An 18,305-nucleotide genomic window follows, 5' to 3' on the forward strand; every position below is an offset into this window, starting at 1 on the left:
TCCAGATTTCATTGACAGTTCAGCCAAGTTCCTCAGCAAGCATCCATCGTAGCTGGATCAATCGGCGGCTTCGCTGTAAGCTCGCTACCAAGGAAGCTACGCTGGAGGCTTGCTGAGGAACTTGGCTGAACTGTCAATGAAATCTGGACACAAGTGGACAGAGGTGGTCAGTGGAACACTTTTTTGGAGACGCATAATACAAGTTTAAACAGCAATGTTTCTCGCTGTCCACTTGCAATCTAATCTCAAAAACACATTCTAAGTGTAACAGGCTCATTGTTCCCCACCCTTCTAACATGTCTAACATTTTAAATGTTGTATCAATTAAGGTAGACTACTGAAGGAGAAGTGAGAGAGGGAAAAGACGAGCGAGAGAGGGAAAATAGGCAGCCATGAAAATTAAGTGGTTTCATATTTGTGGAAAGCAGGATGACTTGGGGATACCGGAGCATCTTGAGGTTAGGCTTAGTTTGGACGGTTAAGTTTAGGCACAGGTATCGAATGGTTAGGGTTAGGTGTCCGTTGTGTTGATCGGATCTAGCCTCTACCCATATCAACAGCCATTTTACAGTCCAAATACAGGTGTAACTGATCAAATGAACTATGGTACAGACGGTTTATTTCGTGGGTGTATGTCTGTTCCAGCCATTTCAGTGAGCCAGCATGTGGGCCCTGCCCCACTCAAATTTTAAAGGGGACCTATTATGCAAAATGCACTTTTACAGTTATGTACATATTTGTCTTTGTTGGGCCTACTAACACACAAACTAGGAAATAAAACTATCCTTTGGTTTTTTGGTAATCTGAATATTTAGAAAACAAGCCTTCCAAACAATCACATTTTAAAGTGTGATATTGTGATGGTTGATTTACTAACCTTACATTTAATGTGTTTAAACAGCAACTTGTCCCTGAGGGGTACTGGCATAATATCTGCTCATATACTCCACTGGAGCGGGGAGGCTTGAATATAATCTAAGAGAGTTCAAGTTTAAAGATTCTAACAACTCCTAAAGTTCTGAAATGTATGTTTGTGACATTACTGCTACTTTGATACTGTATTTCCCCTGTGTGGTTGCTTATGCAGTAATATGGTTTGTGGGTATACAATGTGACAAATTGAATGTTAACAAGCTGGTTACTATCAGAATAAAATGTGCAGACTGCAGAATGAGTGTTTCTGGTTTATTTTATGAAGCTGGTTCACATGACCAAGGTCAGGCTAGTACTGTATTTACACTGTGTTGCCCAGTCAATAAACATGAATGAATGAATGAATGGACTTTATTGTCATTGCTACAGTACAGGTACCAAACAACGAAATGTAGGAGGGGTGGCTCCCCTGGTGTTAGGAAAGGGAAAAAAAAAACACTTTTAAAAAAATCACAAGAAGGGAAGGAGCTGGTTTACATAAATAAAGGCTATGTACACAATCCACTGTACTATACTGTACAGATAGACGACTAGGGTTGTCATATTGCACAATAGTATTGTTTCACGTAATTTAAAGTGTCACAGTTTGCAGGCTTGAAATGTACATGTTTGTGCCTCAGCACTACACCTGATTTTTTCAGTCCAGCAGCTGCCATACAATCCGTCCAGACTGTCCAGGGCCCAGAACTTAGGTCTTTGCTGTGTTCAGGGCCTGGACGGCCCTGTGGTAGAAGCTGTTCTTCAGTCTGTTTGTCTTAGCGGCCAGGGTCCTGAACCGCCTTTTCGAGGGCAGCCTGGTAAAGTGTACGTGCCCAGGGTGGGTCGGGTCCCTGGAGATCTTGGAGGCCTTCCTGAGACAGCGTGTGTTGTACAGCTCTTCCAGAGAGGGGAGGGGGGCGCCGGTGATCTTCTGTGCTGTTCTCACTACTCTCTGTAGCGCATTTCTCTCCGCTGTTGTGCAGCTGGAGAACCAGTTGCAGATGCCGTAGGTGAGGATGCTCTCCACTGCGCCGCGGTAAAAGGTCACCAGTATCTCCTGCTTGCTGTGTTCCTTCCTGAGGCATCTCAGGGTGTATAGCCGCTGTTGTGCCCTCTTTATGGTGCCTTTTGTGTTGTCCTTCCAGGTCAGGTCATCCCGCATGTGATGTCCCAGGAATCGGAGGGTTGAGACTCTCTCCACGCTCTCTCCGTCGATGAGCAGGGGCTGGATCTCGGACTTTTTCCTCCTGAAGTCTACGATGATTTCCTGGGTCTTTGACTTGTTCAGCAGCAGGTTGTTAACCTTGCACAGCTTGCTCAGTTGCTCTACCTCATCCCTGTACGCCGCCTCGTCCCCCCCCGAGATACATCCCACCACGGTGGTGTCGTCTGCAAACTTTACGATGGAGTTGCTGGGTTGGACGGGGGTGAAGTCGTAGGTGTAGAGGTTGTAGAGGATGGGGCTTAGCACGCAGCCCTGGGGGGACCCAGTGCTGAGGCTGAGGGCTGTGGAGGTGTGGGGGCCCACCCGCACCCTCTGGGGGCGGTCGGTCAGGAAGTCCTTGATCCACGCACATATAGAGTGTGATAGACCCAGGTCTAGTAGTTTGGTCACTAGCCTGTCTGGAAGGATGGTGTTGAAGGCGGAGCTGAAGTCCACGAAGAGCAGTCTCGCGTAGCTGTTTCCCCTCTCCAGGTGGGATAGAGTGGCGTGGAGAGTCGTCGCGATGGCGTCCTCTGTGGACCTGTGGGCTCTGTAGGCGAACTGGTATGGATCCAGGTTGGGCGGGAGGCGTGTGAGTATGTGGGCCCGGACTAGTTTCTCGAAGCACTTCATGATGATTGGTGTGAGTGCCACCGGGCGGTAGTCGTTTAGGCAGCTCACCGTGCTTTTCTTCGGGACTGGGATGATAGTTGAGGTTTTCAGGCAGGGTGGGACGGTGGCCTGGGACAGGGACTGGTTAAAGATGTTGGTGAAAACCCCGGCCAGCTGGTCGGCGCAGTCTCTCAGCACCCGTCCCAGGACGCCATCCGGCCCGAGGCTTTCCTGGGGTCCACCGCCTTCAGTACGCGTCTCACTTCATGCTCTGTGAGGGTGAGGCTGCTGAGAGCTGGAGAGAGTGGTGTTTGTGTTGCGGTTACCTCCGTTCGCCCCTCGTCGAACCGGGCGTAGAAGGTGTTCAGCTTTCCCGCCAGCAGGGGGTCGTCCTCTGCGGCTGTGAGCCTGTTGGCTCTGAAGTTTGTCATCTGCTGAACCCCCTGCCACATCCGCCTGGAGTCGTTGCTCAGGAGGCATTCCTCAATCTTCTCTCTGTGCTCTGCCTTGGCCGCTTTGATTCCGCGCTTTAGGTTGGCCCTGGTGGAGCTGTACTGCGGTGTGCTCTTCCCTGCGAAGAAGGCGTTGTCCCTCTCGTTGATCAGTTTTTGGACCTTCCCAGTCATCCATGGCTTCGTGTTGGGGTAGACCCGGACCCGTTTGTCCACGGTGACTGAGTTGGTGCAGTTCACTATGTGGTTCAGAACCGACGACGTGTACTGTTCCAGGTCCTCATGCTCATATTCCTGCCATAGGGTGTCATTTAGGCAGATCTGCAGTGGAGCGGACCCTTCTGGCCAGGTTCTGACAGTCTTAGTGGTGATGGGAGCACTTTTCCCCATGGTAGTGTATGCAGGGATCAGGAGGATTGACACAATATGAGCTAGCGGATGAGCTAGCGGACTAGCCTTGTAAGCACGTTTGATGTTGGTGTATACCTTGTCCAGTGTTTTTTCTCCTCTTGTTGCACATTTCACATGCTGATAGAACTTGGGTAGTACTGCCTTCAGGTCGACATGATTGAAATCTCCTGCTATGATGTGAATAGCCTGTGGATCAGTGCTTTGTTGGCCACTGATGACTTCATATAGTCGCGCCAATGCTAGGCTGCCGTCCGCGCTAGGCGCTATGTACACACATGTTATGAGCACAGCGTTAAACTCCCTCGGGAGGTATGTGGGTCGGCATTTAACAGTCAAGTATTCCAGGTCTGGGGAGCAGTGGCTACTTACAGTTTTCGTGTTTAAGCACCAGCTATCCTTCGTCGATATTATGATCCCACCCCCTCTTGACTTGCCGCTAAGCTGCGTTCGGTCAGCGCGATGTAGGGTCCGTCCCTCCAAGCTAACAGCTGAGTCCACAATAGTGTCATTTAGCCAGGTTTCGGTCAGAATAATCACACAGCTATCCCCCACGATGTTGTTTTTAGCAACCTGTAGTCTCAGTTCATCCATCTTGTTCGTCAGGGACCTGACGTTGGAAAGGAAAATACTCGGCAAAGCAGGTTTGTCCGGGCTACGTCTTAGCCTTGCTAACAGGCCTCCCCGGCGGCCCCGTCGTTGCCTACGGTCTCGCCGCCGGCGTTTACGCCTCAGGGAGGGGACTGAGTACCAAGGTTCTCCCGGTACACGGGATGTTTCCTTATGACTTCTAACTTCTCTGAAAGATAAATAGGCTGTACTGAAATTCATATTAGAATAAAACGTGCATAATGAGTGTACCTGATGAGTGCACACGAGTCTGGTCAATTAGATGGTAGACTCGCCAGCCAATGAGGGGGCTCTTCACGAGTGCTTCGCCAACCAATCAGGTAGCGGTATTGCCCTGCCTTCCCCTACCATCCTAGGTTCCGCAAATTATGTCTCCTCAGTCATCATGTTATCTGCGTTTGCCACACATGTCAGTGCGCATGTCAGGTATGATTAATTTGTGTTCAAAAGAATTAACGCATTAAAGCTTACAGATTAATTGTGAGCGTTAACACGTTAACATTGACAGCCCTAATATATATATATATATATATATATACATACACACACACACACACACACACATACAGTATATGTATATACCTATATATATATATATATAGAGAGAGAGAGAGAGAGAGAGAGAGAGAGAGAGAGAGAGAGAGAGGGAGAGAGAGAGAGAGAGAGAGGGAGAGAGAGAGAGAAATAATGCCCCTCTTTTAAGATGTAATAACTAAATATTAGAGCACATACTGTATTACGTAAGTGTGAGTCATACAAGTATTTTAAAATACATTTTATAGTTCAGATTAACACTTTTGTTTTCCAGACGTTACTTTTCAGTGCAACATATTTGTTTCAAGTGCATTAATAGGTCTAGTCTCATATAGTAACAGAATGTAGATAATTAGATTGTGTAAGACTTACCCAGGTTCAGCAAAACCTGAGTTTCTGATGACCAGCCCAGAACTGTGAGAGGAGGGGATGGAGGGAGAAAGAGAGAGAGAGAGAGAGCAAGTTTACAAATGGAATAATGTATCTATTGGCACTCTTACATGTCTTACACTATTGCATCTGTGACAACAGCTTTCACAAGCTGCACCCCGCCTCTGGAACTCTCTCCCTCAACCACTCAGAGACTCACCCTCACTCTCCACTTTTAAATCCCACCTCAAAACCTACCTGTTCTCCCATGCACACAACCTCCCCTTCTGCTAACCATCTCCCCTAACCCTGCCACCCCCCTCCCCCCCTGGACATTGCTGCGTTACTTGTTCCCTGTTCGTTAACTCTGTGTTCTATGTGCTCATGTTATCTGTTGCTTGTTGTTTCTGTGTTTTCTGTTTTTCCCATATTGTCAGTGTTTTTGAGCCCCGGAAAAGCTATATAAACACAATGAATTATTATTATTATTATTATTATTATTATTATTATTAAGTTCTGTGTCCTTCTGTTCTGTGTGGCTCAATGAAAAGAGACTGTGTGGGTAGGGGTCAGTGTGGGTAGGGGTAAGAGACTGTGTGGGTAGGGGTCAGGGCGGTAGTGTGCAAGACCCCTGAGGAACGGCAGAGAGATGTGGGTCAGCAGGGGATGTGATGGAGGTGAGGTGTGGTGCTTAACGGTGGAGGCCAGGTGGAGCGTTCCTTGATGTTCTTACTCACTCATCAGTGTCCTCCACGTTGAGGAAGTCCTCTCCCTCCCAGCCGCCCGCGGCTCCTTGTACTGGGTGGTATCGCACATCCAGCTCTATGTACATCTGCACGTGGCCACATAGACACATGATCACAGACTGTACATACAAACTTGTGTGTATAAAAGCTCCCTTAAGCATGACAAAATCAGTTTATATCACCACAGTAGTAAATATTCCTACATGTACCTACATGTATATATATATATATGTATACATATCCTCAGGCGTCCCATACTGATCAGGCTCATTAACAAGCCTACTGTAGACAATTGACTATTATCCCCAAGCACACCCCATGTACTACCTAACCTTAAGCACACAGTCACTTTACTCAATACTACGTCATTCACCCACTAACACTAAGTGCAATACTCATAATAATAATAATGATAATAATAATAATACATTTTATTTATGGGTCAAGGCTCTCAAGGACACCTTACAAGACAGTTTAAAACCACATATCAAAACATTAAAATCAACAAAGCAACTCATGACATGCTGTATCTACTTGTACTAGTTTATTTTATTTTAATTGTATCCTGTCTATTTGTTTTATTTGTCTTACTTGTCACTTGTCTAATTGTCTCACTTATGTCTTATACCATTGTTACTTTATTGATCTTGACTTATCTTGCTTTTTGCCTTATTGTGTTGTGCTGCAATGTCAGGCATAAGAATTTTACTCTCTTGTAACAATAAAACTTGAAACTTGAGTGTGTGTGAAGGAGTGTGAGTGCGTGCGAGTGTATGTGTGTGTGTGTGTGTGTGTGTGAGTGCATGTGAGTGTGTGTGAGTGTGTGCATTAGTGTGAGTGAGTGTGTGCATTAGTACGTGTGAGTGCGTGTGAGTGTGTGTGAGTGCGTGTGAGTGTGTGCATTAGTGTATGTGAGTGTGTGCATTAGTGTATGTGAGTGTGTGCATTAGTGTGAGTGAGTGTGTGCATTAGTACGTGTAAGTGTGTGCATTAGTGTGTGTGTGAGTGTGTTAGGGCTGCAACGATTAGTCGACATAATCGACGACGTCGATCATAAAAACTCGTCGACGTGGAATTTTAGTGTCGACTAATCGTATTTAAAAAAAACGTTTTTTGTTTTGTTTTGTTTTTTACGGGAGCCATGCAAGAATCAGCTGGGTACGTTTTAGCTAACGTTGTTAGCCAACTGGCTAACGTTATATTGTTAGGGTCGTAATGTTTATGTTAGCTTTACTGTTACATGTTGGAAAACAACGTCTCATGGACAGGGCTGTACATGCTATGAGCGTTTGTGCTATTAATTTATTTGCCCTGTGGCACGCAGAGGCGCTTGTATGTAACGTTACGTAGCAGGGGTTTTCCATGTTGAAGCCAGGAGAACGCGAGATGAAATGAAGTGAGGGGTGGTCGCTATTAAAATACCAGGTAGTCATGGTGGATGATCATGAATGATGCTTGATAAGTGAATGCTATTTCAATTATGTTGAGTCCACCAGCGAGCTGTCTGTAAGATAAACAGCGCCAAGCGTAGCCTACTAACGTGAGCTGTCTGTAGTCTAGCCAGCAATGCTAGCTAGCCAATCAACTAGCTCTGTGAGCAGCTGTAGCTTGGCGTAACGTTAGGTTAGATAGCTAGTTAAGCCGGATTTATGCTTCTGCGTCGCCATTTACGCGCAGCGAAAAGCCACACGACTAATCGCGACTAATCGGAAAAATAATCGACAGATTAGTCGACTACCAAAATAATCGTTAGTTGCAGCCCTAGAGTGTGTGCATTAGTGTATGTGAGTGTGTGCATTAGTGCATGTAAGGGAGTGTGAGTGTATGCATTAGTGAGTGTGAGGGAGTGTGAGTGTATGCGTTAGTGTGTGTGAGTGTGTGCATTAGTGTGTGTGAGTGTACGCGTGACTGCATGTGAGTGTGTGCATTAGTGTATGTGAGTGTGTGCATTAGTGCGTGTGAGGGAGTGTGAGTGTGTGCCTTAGTGCTTGTGAGGGAGTGTGAGTGTATGCGTTAGTGTATGTGAGTGTGTGCATTAGTGCTTGTGAGGGAGTGTGAGTGTATGCGTTAGTGTATGTGAGTGTGTGCATTAGTGTGTGTGTGTGTGTGTGTGTGTGTGTGTGTGTGTGAGTAACTTGCATCTGTGAGGCTGTGGCGGCCGTCTGTCAGGCGCTCTCGGAGCAGCAGTCGCCCTGACGTCACCACATGCTGCAGGCTGATGACGAGTCTACCCAGGAGCCTGAGGGAGGTCACACACAACCAGGAGACACCCTCAGTCTGTTTCTATGGGCACATCCTCGGTCTGTTTCTATGGGGACACCCTCGGTCTGTTTCTATGGGGACACCCTCGGTCTGTTTCTATGGGGACACCCTCGGTCTGTTTCTATGGAGACACCCTCAGTCTGTTTCTATGGGGACACCCTCGGTCTGTTTCTATGGGGACACCCTCGGTCTGTTTCTATGGAGACACCCTCAGTCTGTTTCTATGGAGACACCCTCAGTCTGTTTCTATGGAGACACCCTCAGTCTGTTTCTATGGGGACACCCTCGGTCTGTTTCTATGGAGACACCCTCAGTCTGTTTCTATAGGGACACCCTCAGTTTGTTTCTATGGTGACACCCTCGGTCTGTTTCTATGGGGACACCCTCGGTCTGTTTCTATGGAGACACCCTCAGTCTGTTTCTATAGGGACACCCTCAGTTTGTTTCTATGGTGACACCCTCAGTCTGTTTCTATGGGGACACCCTCGGTCTGTTTCTATGGAGACACCCTCAGTCTGTTTCTATAGGGACACCCTCAGTTTGTTTCTATGGTGACACCCTCGGTCTGTTTCTATGGAGACACCCTCAGTTTGTTTCTATGGAGACACCCTCGGTCTGTTTCTATGGAGACACCGTCAGTCTGTTTCTATGGAGACACCCTCAGTCTGTTTCTATGGTGACACCCTCAGTCTGTTTCTATGGAGACACCCTCAGTCTGTCTCTATGGAACCATCTCTTCAGAGTCTCTATATACAGTGGGGGGAATACGTAGTCAACACTTAGTTTTTTAATTCAACATATTTCCATTGCAGCTATTCACATGAAATTCAGACCAGACTAGGCATCTAAAGAAATTGCCTATTGTTTTCTTTGTGACAACTGTACCCACTGTAGCCTACTCCTTGGCTTTTGGGCTACTACATTTACATTTACATTTTTGGCATTTAGCAGATGCCTTATTCCAAAGCGACTTACAATAGATACATTTGACTTAGTAAGTGAATCATGAATTCACCAGTCGTAGCAGGAAGAGTAATCCAGCTCAGGCCAGGGGCCATCGGCAGTCGTCGTGATAGAGTGATATTTTTTACACTGGAGAAACAGTACAAAAGTAACATTTTTAGGAGACACAGTATAGGGGGAAGCAGGTGTCTCAGGAGACACTGTGCTGGGGGGTAGTAGATGTCTCAGGTGGAGCAGTTTAGTTTAGTTTAGTTTGTTTATTTAGCACAAGAAATTGTGCAAGGAGGGAACGAAGCCCAGAAGGCTTGTACAGAGTTCCACTCCACGTCAATATCAATGTTTCAAATAAAAATCAAGGGACGTTAATAGGAGAAAAGAAACCACAAACAAAATCATATCCATCGGGCAGAAATGTAGGATAGCACATACACAAGAAAAAAATAATAATAGATAGGATAGTAAGATTAGTAAAAAAATAAACATAGATTTCCATCTTGCCCACCTTTCAACGGGAAAAGCACTACAATATAAAATAAACAGCTCATAACGAGATTAGATATTTTTTCAGTTGCTTTTTGAAAGCCGATCGAGGTGTTGATCTCAGTGGCGAGCTCAAGGTGTTCCAGATTCTCTGACCTCTATAACAAATGTTGAATTGGTGGCTAGAAGTTCGACAGAAAGGTAAGTGGAGGTCATTATTGAATCTTGTTGGATAAGAGTGGATGTCAGATGAGAAAATAAAGAAACTATGGAAAGTAGAAGGAAGATCTTGCTTGTTGTTGATGAATTTGTGTATGAATAAGCATGTTTGAAAAATATTCAGTTTATTGATGGGTAATAATGAATATTTCCTAAATAGAGGTGCAGATGGTTCGAATCTGTTAGAGTGAGAGATCATCCTAAGGAACCTCTTCTGGATAACAAGTAATTTGTTGAGGTATGAAGGATAAGTAGCAGCCCAGACTATATTACAGTAGTTGATGTAAGGAAATAAGAAGCTATAGTACAAGGTTAAGTGAGCAGAGGAGTGGATCAGGGGGCAGACCCTTCTCATTATACCAAGCATCTTCATGGATGTCTTGCACACCTGATCGATGTGATTATTCCAGTTTAAACCTTCGTCAACAATGACACCTAGGAATTTAGTATGTTGAACTTGAATAATGATGGTTCCATTGATTGATATTTTAGCGTCATCTTTGGAGTAGCACTTGTTTTTGTTGCAAAAGATCATGAAATTACATTTTTTTACATTGAGGGTTAATTTATTCAGTTGAAACCAGTTAGAGGCAATTGATAATTCATCATTTACACATTCAATCAAAGACTTGAAGTCTTCATGTACAGCTATAAGGTTGGTATCATCAGTGAATAATAAGGGGAGAAGGTTTTTGCAAGACATAGACAAGTCATTGATGTAAAGTAAGAATAGTAACGGGCCCAAGATGGAACCTTGTGGAACCCCAGAAAGAATTCTTGATTTCTTCGATGAGCAGCCGTTGGAGGAAACAAATTGTTCTCTGTTATCCAGATAGTTGATAAATCATTTAAGAGCAATACCTTGCACACCATATCTATTAAGCTTGGAGATAAGAATGTTGTGGTTAACAGTATCAAAGGCTTTGCTTAAGTCTAGAAAGACACCAAGAGCACATGTTTTATCATCCAGTGCTGTAGAAATAGTGTTGACAAGTTGCAGTAGTGCATGCTCAGTCGAGTATTTCTTACGGAATCCATACTGATGGTTGTACAGGATGTTGTTCACTGTTAGGTGCTTAGAGATTCTTGTGTAGACCAGTTTCTCCAGGATTTTTGATAAACAGGGCAGAACAGATATAGGACGGTAGTTGCCGAAGTCCTTTGAGCAGTTAAGATGTAACCTGAAGAGATGGGTCTTCAGTCTCCGACGGAACATTAGGAGTGACTCTGCAGTTCTGAGAGCCAGTGGGGAGAGAGTCTAGTGAAGAGGCGTGACTGCCGCGTTGATGTAGAGGTGGTGGGGCCAGTCGGCCAGCAGAGGTGGAGGAGTGGAGTGAATGGGCTGAAGTTTGGGGGTCGACCATTGCCTGCAGGTAGGCAGGGGCTATCCCTTTAGCTGCCTGGTATGCAAGCACCAGGGTCTTGAATCTGATGCGAGCTGCGATCGAGAGCCAGTGCAGGGTGCAAAGGAGGGGGGTGACATGAGAAAATTTGGGGAGGTTGACGGGCAGCAGCATTCTGGATGAGCTGCAGAGGTCTGATGGCGGAGGCAGGGAGCCCAGCCAGGAGTGCGTTGCAGTAGTCAAGGTGGGAGATGACCAGTGACTGGGTCAAGAGTTGCGTTGCTTCTCTGATGAGGAATGGACGTATCCTTCTGATGTTGTAAAGGAAGAATCTGCAGGAGCGTACTGTTGCTGCGATGTTCTCCACAAAGGATAGGCGGTTGTCCAGGATCACTCCAAGGTTCTTGGCTGTCTGGGAGGGGGTTACAGTAGAGTTCTCCACTGTGATGGAGAAATCTTGGAGAGGGCAGGCTTTCCCAGGGATGAAGAGTAGCTCAGTCTGGTTAAGGTTGAGCTTGAGATGGTGGGCTGACATCCATGTAGAGATGTTAGCGAGACATGCAGAGACACGTGTTGTCACATGTAGGTCAGAGGGGAGGGAAGGACAAAAAGAGTTGAGTGTCATCTGTGTAGCTGTAGTAGGAGAACCCATGTGAGGATATTACTGAGCCAAGAGACTTGGTATAGAGGTAGAACAGTAGGGGATCTAGGACAGAGCCCTGGGGTACCCCATTGGTGAGGGTTCGTGGAGAAGACAACGATTCATTCCAAGTCACCTGGTGGGAGCGACCCACCAGGTAGGAAGCAAACCAGGAGTGTGCGGTGCCAGAGATGCCCATGCCCAACACAGGTTGACTGTGTTGAAGGCAGCAGACAGGTCCAGGAGAATGAGAACAGAGGAGAGGGAGGAAGCTTGAGCAGAGTGGAGGGCCTCCGTGACAGCAAGGAGAGCAGTCTCAGTGGAGTGCCCGGCTTTGAAGCCGGATTGGTGGGGGTCCAGGTGTTCCATCTTATGGAGATAGTCAGTCAGTTGTTTAGATGCAGCACGTTCAAGGGTTTTGGAAGGGAAGGAGAGAAGGGATACCGGTCTGTAGTTGTGGACAGAGGACGGGTCAAGGATGGGTCTCTTGACTCTGGCTATCTTGAAGGCAGCTGGGACAGATCCTGTGGAGTTGATTACGGTGGTAAGGTAAGGAAGGATGTCAGAGGAAATGGATTGGAGAAGAGGGGAGGGGATGGGATCAAGAGGGAAGGTGGTTGCCCGCTTAGATGTGATCAGTGTGAGAATCTCATCAGGGGAGAGGGGGGAAAAAGATGATAAGCCAGAGACAGAGTGTAGTGCAGAGAGTCTGGAAGAGGTGTTAGCAGCATTGGTAGGAGGAGGAGAAAAGGTGCTGCTAATGTCATCAACCTTTTTTTCTAAGTAGGTGACAGGTGAGTTGAGGAGTGTGGAGAACAGTTTCCTAGGATTAGAGGCAGAATAATGTATTTTGGAATGATAGTAGGATGCTTTAGCAGCTGATGCAAAGGAGGTGTATGTTGGAGAGGAGAGAGTGGTAGAGGTTTAGGTCATCAGGTGGCCCGTTTTTCTCCATCTTCTCTCAGCTGCCCTGAGCTCTATTCTACAAGCATGTAGGGTTTCAGAGAGCCAGGGAGTGCCTGGAGAGGATCATGCTGGCTTCAAGGTTAGTGGACAGAGGGCATCGAAGGATGAGGTGAGAGCGGACAGGTTGGAGGATGCTGAATCAGTGGATAGAAGGGAGAAGGGTCCAACAGAGGGTAGGGAGGATAAGACAGAGGAAGAGAGGGTGGTGGGGGACATGGTACATAGGTTGCGACGAGAGGGTACAAGGTGGTTAGAGACTGAAAGGGAAGAGGAGGATTTGAGGGGGAGGGAGAAAGATACAAAGTGATGATCAGAAACTGGAAGGGGGTAACAGTAAGGTTGGAGGTATGGGAGGATCTGGTGAAGACAAGGTCGAGCTGATTGCCTGCTTTGTAAGTCAGAGGAGAGCGGGACAGGGTAAGATCGAACGAGAGGAGAAGGTCAAGTACTCCAGATGAGAGAAGCTTCTCTGACTGGATGTTGAAGTCACCCAGTAGTACGAGCGGAGTTCTAAGAAGTGACCGAGCTGACCTGATAGATAACAGCAATGTGAAGTTTGACAGGGGAGGAGACAGAAACAGCATGGAATTCGAAGGAGGATATGGACAGGTGTGACAGGGGAAGAACAGTATGCGACCACTTAGGAGAGATGAGGAGTCCTGTGCCTCCCCCTCGACCAGAGAGTCTAGGGGAATGAGAAAAGGAGTAGGCTGCTGGTGTAGCTGTATTTTCAGGTGAGATCCAGGTCTCTGTGAGAGCGAGGGACATGAACGAAGCATAAGCATAGCCTCAGTTGGTTCTAATAAGCACAGGTAGGAGAACTCAATAGTGGCATAAGCTGGTTTAGTGCTATTTCTTACTGTGTTCAATACTTTCTTCCTGTGTCAAGTCCCTACCGCAAAACGACAGAGTATCTTTGGATCAAGTTTGAATGTCTTCACAGTCACAATGCCAGAATTCCTGGTTATTCAGGAGACTAGCCTGTTGCTGGCACACATATTCAGCCAATCAGCAGACTGACCTGTTGCTTTCACAGTTATTCAACCAATCAGCAGACTGACCTGTTGCTGAAGACTTTGCTGGAGTTGAACACGCTGACCTCCAGAACCTCGTCTCTGATGACCTTCCCATAGTGAGGCCACCTGAAGTGCTGTTGACATGGACACAGTCAGGGGGGCAAGCAGGGGGGCCAGGGGGATACAAACTACAGAGATGTGCTGGCTCACATGTTTTCTTTTCATATTTATTTTTCTTTCCAGCACTATTACAGCAACTATGGTGGATGCTTAACCAGGCCAGCCCAGTACAGCACAGCTCTATGCAGCAGGGTACTAGAGTGCTTACCTGCCTCAATATGCCCCGGTCCTACTCTACAGTACAAAAGAAATATAAGAACGACTCCGTCTGCACTGATCAGTCCATCTGCACATCTCGCAAATGGTCATGGGATAGATTAAAACCTTGTGTAGACCACTCTACTAACTGAATGAATGATTCAGTCAATTCTTTTCTGGATTTTCTCCAGTGAATGGCTCACATGACGTTGAAACTAGCCGTTATTTAGTTCGGTAATGTACACGAACACGAGGATAGATTGCAACTCACATTTGACATGAAACAAAATGGGTGCTTTACCTGCAGCTGTGCAAACATAACAATGCATATATTGTTCTAAAAGTGAATTCAAACAACAGGAACTAATGATTTATATTTGTATGTAGAGTTTGCATAGTTTTGTCCCACAAAAAGCAAGGGATCTGGAGATCAGGAAGGCCTCCAAGATCTCCAGAGACCCATCCCACCCTGGGTACGAACACTTTGCCCGGCTGCCCTCGAAAAGGCGGTACAGGACCATGGCCGCAAGGACAAACAGACTGAAGCTCAGCTTCTACCCCAGGGCCATCTAGGCCCTGAACACAGCAAAGACCTAGGTTCTGGGCCCTGGACAGTCTGGACGGATTGATGGCAGCTGCTGGATTGAAAAATCAGGTGTAGTGCTGAGGCACAAATGTGTACATTTCAAGCCTGCAAACTGCGACACTTTAAATGAATGTGCAATAACACTATGTGCAATATAACAACCCTAGTCGTTTTATCTGTACAGTATAGTATAGTGGATAGTGTACATAGCCTTTATTTATGTAAACCAGCTCCTTTCCCTTCTTTTTTTTCCTTTTTTTTTTTTCTTTCCTAGCACCAGGGGAGCCACCCCTCCCAAATGTCGTTGTTTGGTACCTGTACTATAGCAATGACAATAAAGACCATTCATTCATTCATTCATTCATTCATGAATCTCCAAATTAGGATTGATTTTTATCACAGATGTTTTTTAATCTGAATATCTGAAGGTTGGTTCCACGTCCTACAAGACCCATCGGTCGAGGCTCCAAGGCTTCGTTCACACAGCAGTGAAATGTGACCCAAATCCGATTTATTTGCCGACATGCGACTCAGGTCTGATTTATGCATGACCGTGTGAACAGCGCAAGTCACATGAAATCTAACTTTTTCAAATCTGACCTGGGTTGCGTTCAGAGGTGGTATTATATCAGATACATATCTGATATTTAGCAATGCGCCCGCCATTCTGAACTGCCAAGTCGCATTTAATGCGACTTTTATGTCACTCTAGCAGGGTTGCCAGATGGGATTGACAATTTACAGCCTAACCAGTCTATAACCGCTAAATCCAGTAGCCCATTCGGCGGTAACCCGCCCCATCTGGCAAACCTGCACTCTAGACGCAAGTATAGCAGCGAGTGCTCTACAAAAATCCATAGCTAAGCATTTGGCTCTCTTTTTCCTCATCCTTCTTCTTTTGACCACTTGCTCATATCTTTGCCGGCTTCCGCTGCACAAAAACGTGAAAATGAAACAGGTGTAAGTACCGGATTTTCCGACCCGCGAGGTTTTTCCGACCCTACCAGACCGTTTTTTTTTTTATTGATTGATTGAAAACTTTATTAGAAGATTTGCAGAAGTAGGTACATGAAAGTACATATTACATACAAGGTCAACTAACAGGATAAAAGCCCAAGAAAGCCACTGGCTTATTTCAATTGGGGTCCTTGATTCTCAATTCATCGGTCATATGTTCAGCCCTTTCCGGCCATAGGTAGTGCTACAAAACCCACTTTGAGAAAATTAAAAAACAATGCAACAAACTATGCAATCAGGTAATTACCATGACCAAATCTGCTAAGAAAGAATACCTCGATAACAAAATCGAAGAAAACTTAAACAAACCACGTGACCTTTGGAAGCTACTTAATAGCCAACTAGGTTGCAGTCAAAAACTCAAAACCAGGTCTACAAACATCAGCATAAAATCTGGAGATTCTCTCCTTACAGACAAGCTGGATGTGGCTAAGTGCTTAAACACTTTCTTTACAACCATAGCCACTAAATTAGTTAACAATCTACCACCCCACTCAGGGCGTTATGGTGTAGAGCACATCCGTGCGTTCTACAATAAACTGGGTGTACGCAAAGATGATTTTAAACTCTCCATGGTGTCAAACGATGAGGTGTTTAAAAAGCTGGGTGCTCTACACTCAGAAAAGGCCACGGGCCATGACAATATTCCAGCCAGATTTCTAAAAGACTCAGCTGCCTCCATTACCCCAATCATCACCCACATAATAAACCTCTCCATCAAACAGGGACACGTCCCCCTTGACTTTAAAATAGCAAGGGTAACCCCACTGTATAAAAAAGGAAGCAAATTAGACCCAGGCAACTACCGACCTGTTTCTATTCTTAATTCCATCTCGAAACTTATGGAAAAAATAGTTTATGAACAGGTTGATAGGTACCTTACCGAAAAAAATCTGATGTATGAATTTCAATCAGGATTCAGAACATCCCATTCCACTGACACATGCCTTCTCTATTTGAACGACCACATCAACCATGAGGTGGACTCGGGCAAGTACTGCGGCATGGTCATGCTGGACCTCCAGAAGGCCTTCGACACAGTAGATCACCACATATTGTTAGATAAACTGAAAGCAATTGGGTTCGATAGAACATCGGTGAGCTGGATGCAATCATACTTAGAGGGGAGGGAACAGGTGGTTAGTGTGAACGGAACACTGTCCCCCCCCCTCCCAGTGACCTGCGGCGTTCCACAAGGAAGCATATTGGGACCTTTACTGTTCCTAATATATGTGAATGACATGTCATCAGCATGTGATTGCAATTTGTTCCTGTTCGCGGATGACTCAGCTCTGCTGGTCTCTGACAGGGACATATTGCAGGTGGAAAAAGCGCTAAGCACTGAACTGAGTAGAATCTGCATCTGGCTAGCTGACAATAAACTATCAATACACCTAGGTAAAACTGAAACCATCCTATACGGATCCCCATCTAAACTCAGAAAGGCTGAACATTTTAAAATAAAAGTGGGTAACATTAATATCACAAGAAATGAGGATATTACATACCTGGGCTCCATCTTAGAGGCAAATCTTTCCGGAGATAAAATGGCAGCAAAAGTAATCAAAAAAGTGAACCATAGAACTAGATTATTGTACAGGATATCCTCACTTGTCAGTAAAAACACACTGAGGACCCTATCAGGAGCTCTCATTCAATGTCACTTCGACTATGCCGTAACATCATGGTACTATAGAACCACAAAGGCCCATAAAACAAGACTCCAGACAGCCCAAAATAAACTGGTTAGGCTTCTGTTAGGCCTCAACCCTAGGACACATCTAACCGCTGCTCATTTTTTGAGCCTTGATTGGCTACGAGTAGTTGACAGAGTGCAGCAGCTTGCACTGGGCCTGGTCTTCAAGATACGCTACACCACAAAGACACCCAAGTACCTGTCAACATACTTCCAAAAAGTGAACAACGTCCACACATACAACACCAGAGGAAGCTCCACGAACCACGTTCAACCGCGTTGCACCACAAACAAGGGGTTAAACTCGTTTGCAAACTATGCAGTAAAAATGTGGAACGCCCTTCCTATAATCTTAAAGGAGTGCAAAACACTGCCCACCTTCAAAACCACTCTCAAAAAACATTTACAGGAGGCTGCAATCCGTAACTGGACCCTCTAAATCAAAAATCTGATTAAAAGACCCGAACTACCCACTGTACATACTTTGTGTTTTGTCCCCCGCCCCCACCTGTGGTGTATGTCCCCACCTGTCCTACCCGCTGTACATACCTTATGTTTTGTTGTATTGTTCTTCCCATGATGGATGTATGTTTATCTTGTAGATAGTAATAGTCATTCGTCTGTATTATCTTGTAGATAGTACTAGTTTTTTGTGTTTGCGTTACATGTCTGTCTTACATGTAACGATGAATTGAGAATCAAGGACCCCAATTGAAATAAGCCAGTGGCTTTCTTGTTTTTTTTATCCTTTTAGTTGACCTTGTATGTAATATGTACTTTCATGTACCTACTTCTGCAAATCTTCTAATAAAGTTTTCAATCAATCAATCAATCAATGATTCGCTATGATTCGCGATGACAACGATGACAACGAAGACCCGTTCGTAGATCTGAAACTGTGTGTTGTGTGTGTGTTTCGCGCGCATCGCGCG

General features: G+C 45.6%; 1 protein-coding gene across 1 annotated transcript in view; it reads right to left on the reverse strand.

Annotated features, from left to right (window-relative positions):
* The window catches only part of fer1l4 (fer-1 like family member 4), a gene marked incomplete at both ends in the record, with an annotated part of 122,058 nt that overhangs the window by 98,852 nt on the left and 4,901 nt on the right, over positions 1 to 18,305 (reverse strand). Inside the window, 4 exons of the mRNA XM_080535374.1 lie at positions 5,125 to 5,166; positions 5,859 to 5,953; positions 8,007 to 8,106; positions 13,802 to 13,890. Coding sequence (XP_080391500.1) covers positions 5,125 to 5,166; positions 5,859 to 5,953; positions 8,007 to 8,106; positions 13,802 to 13,890 — 326 coding nt within the window. The remainder of the gene's footprint in view (positions 1 to 5,124; positions 5,167 to 5,858; positions 5,954 to 8,006; positions 8,107 to 13,801; positions 13,891 to 18,305) is intronic.

The sequence above is a fragment of the Nansenia antarctica genome, assembly GCF_963989245.1.
Source record: "Nansenia antarctica genome assembly, chromosome: 6".
Classification (NCBI taxonomy): domain Eukaryota; kingdom Metazoa; phylum Chordata; class Actinopteri; order Argentiniformes; family Microstomatidae; genus Nansenia; species Nansenia antarctica.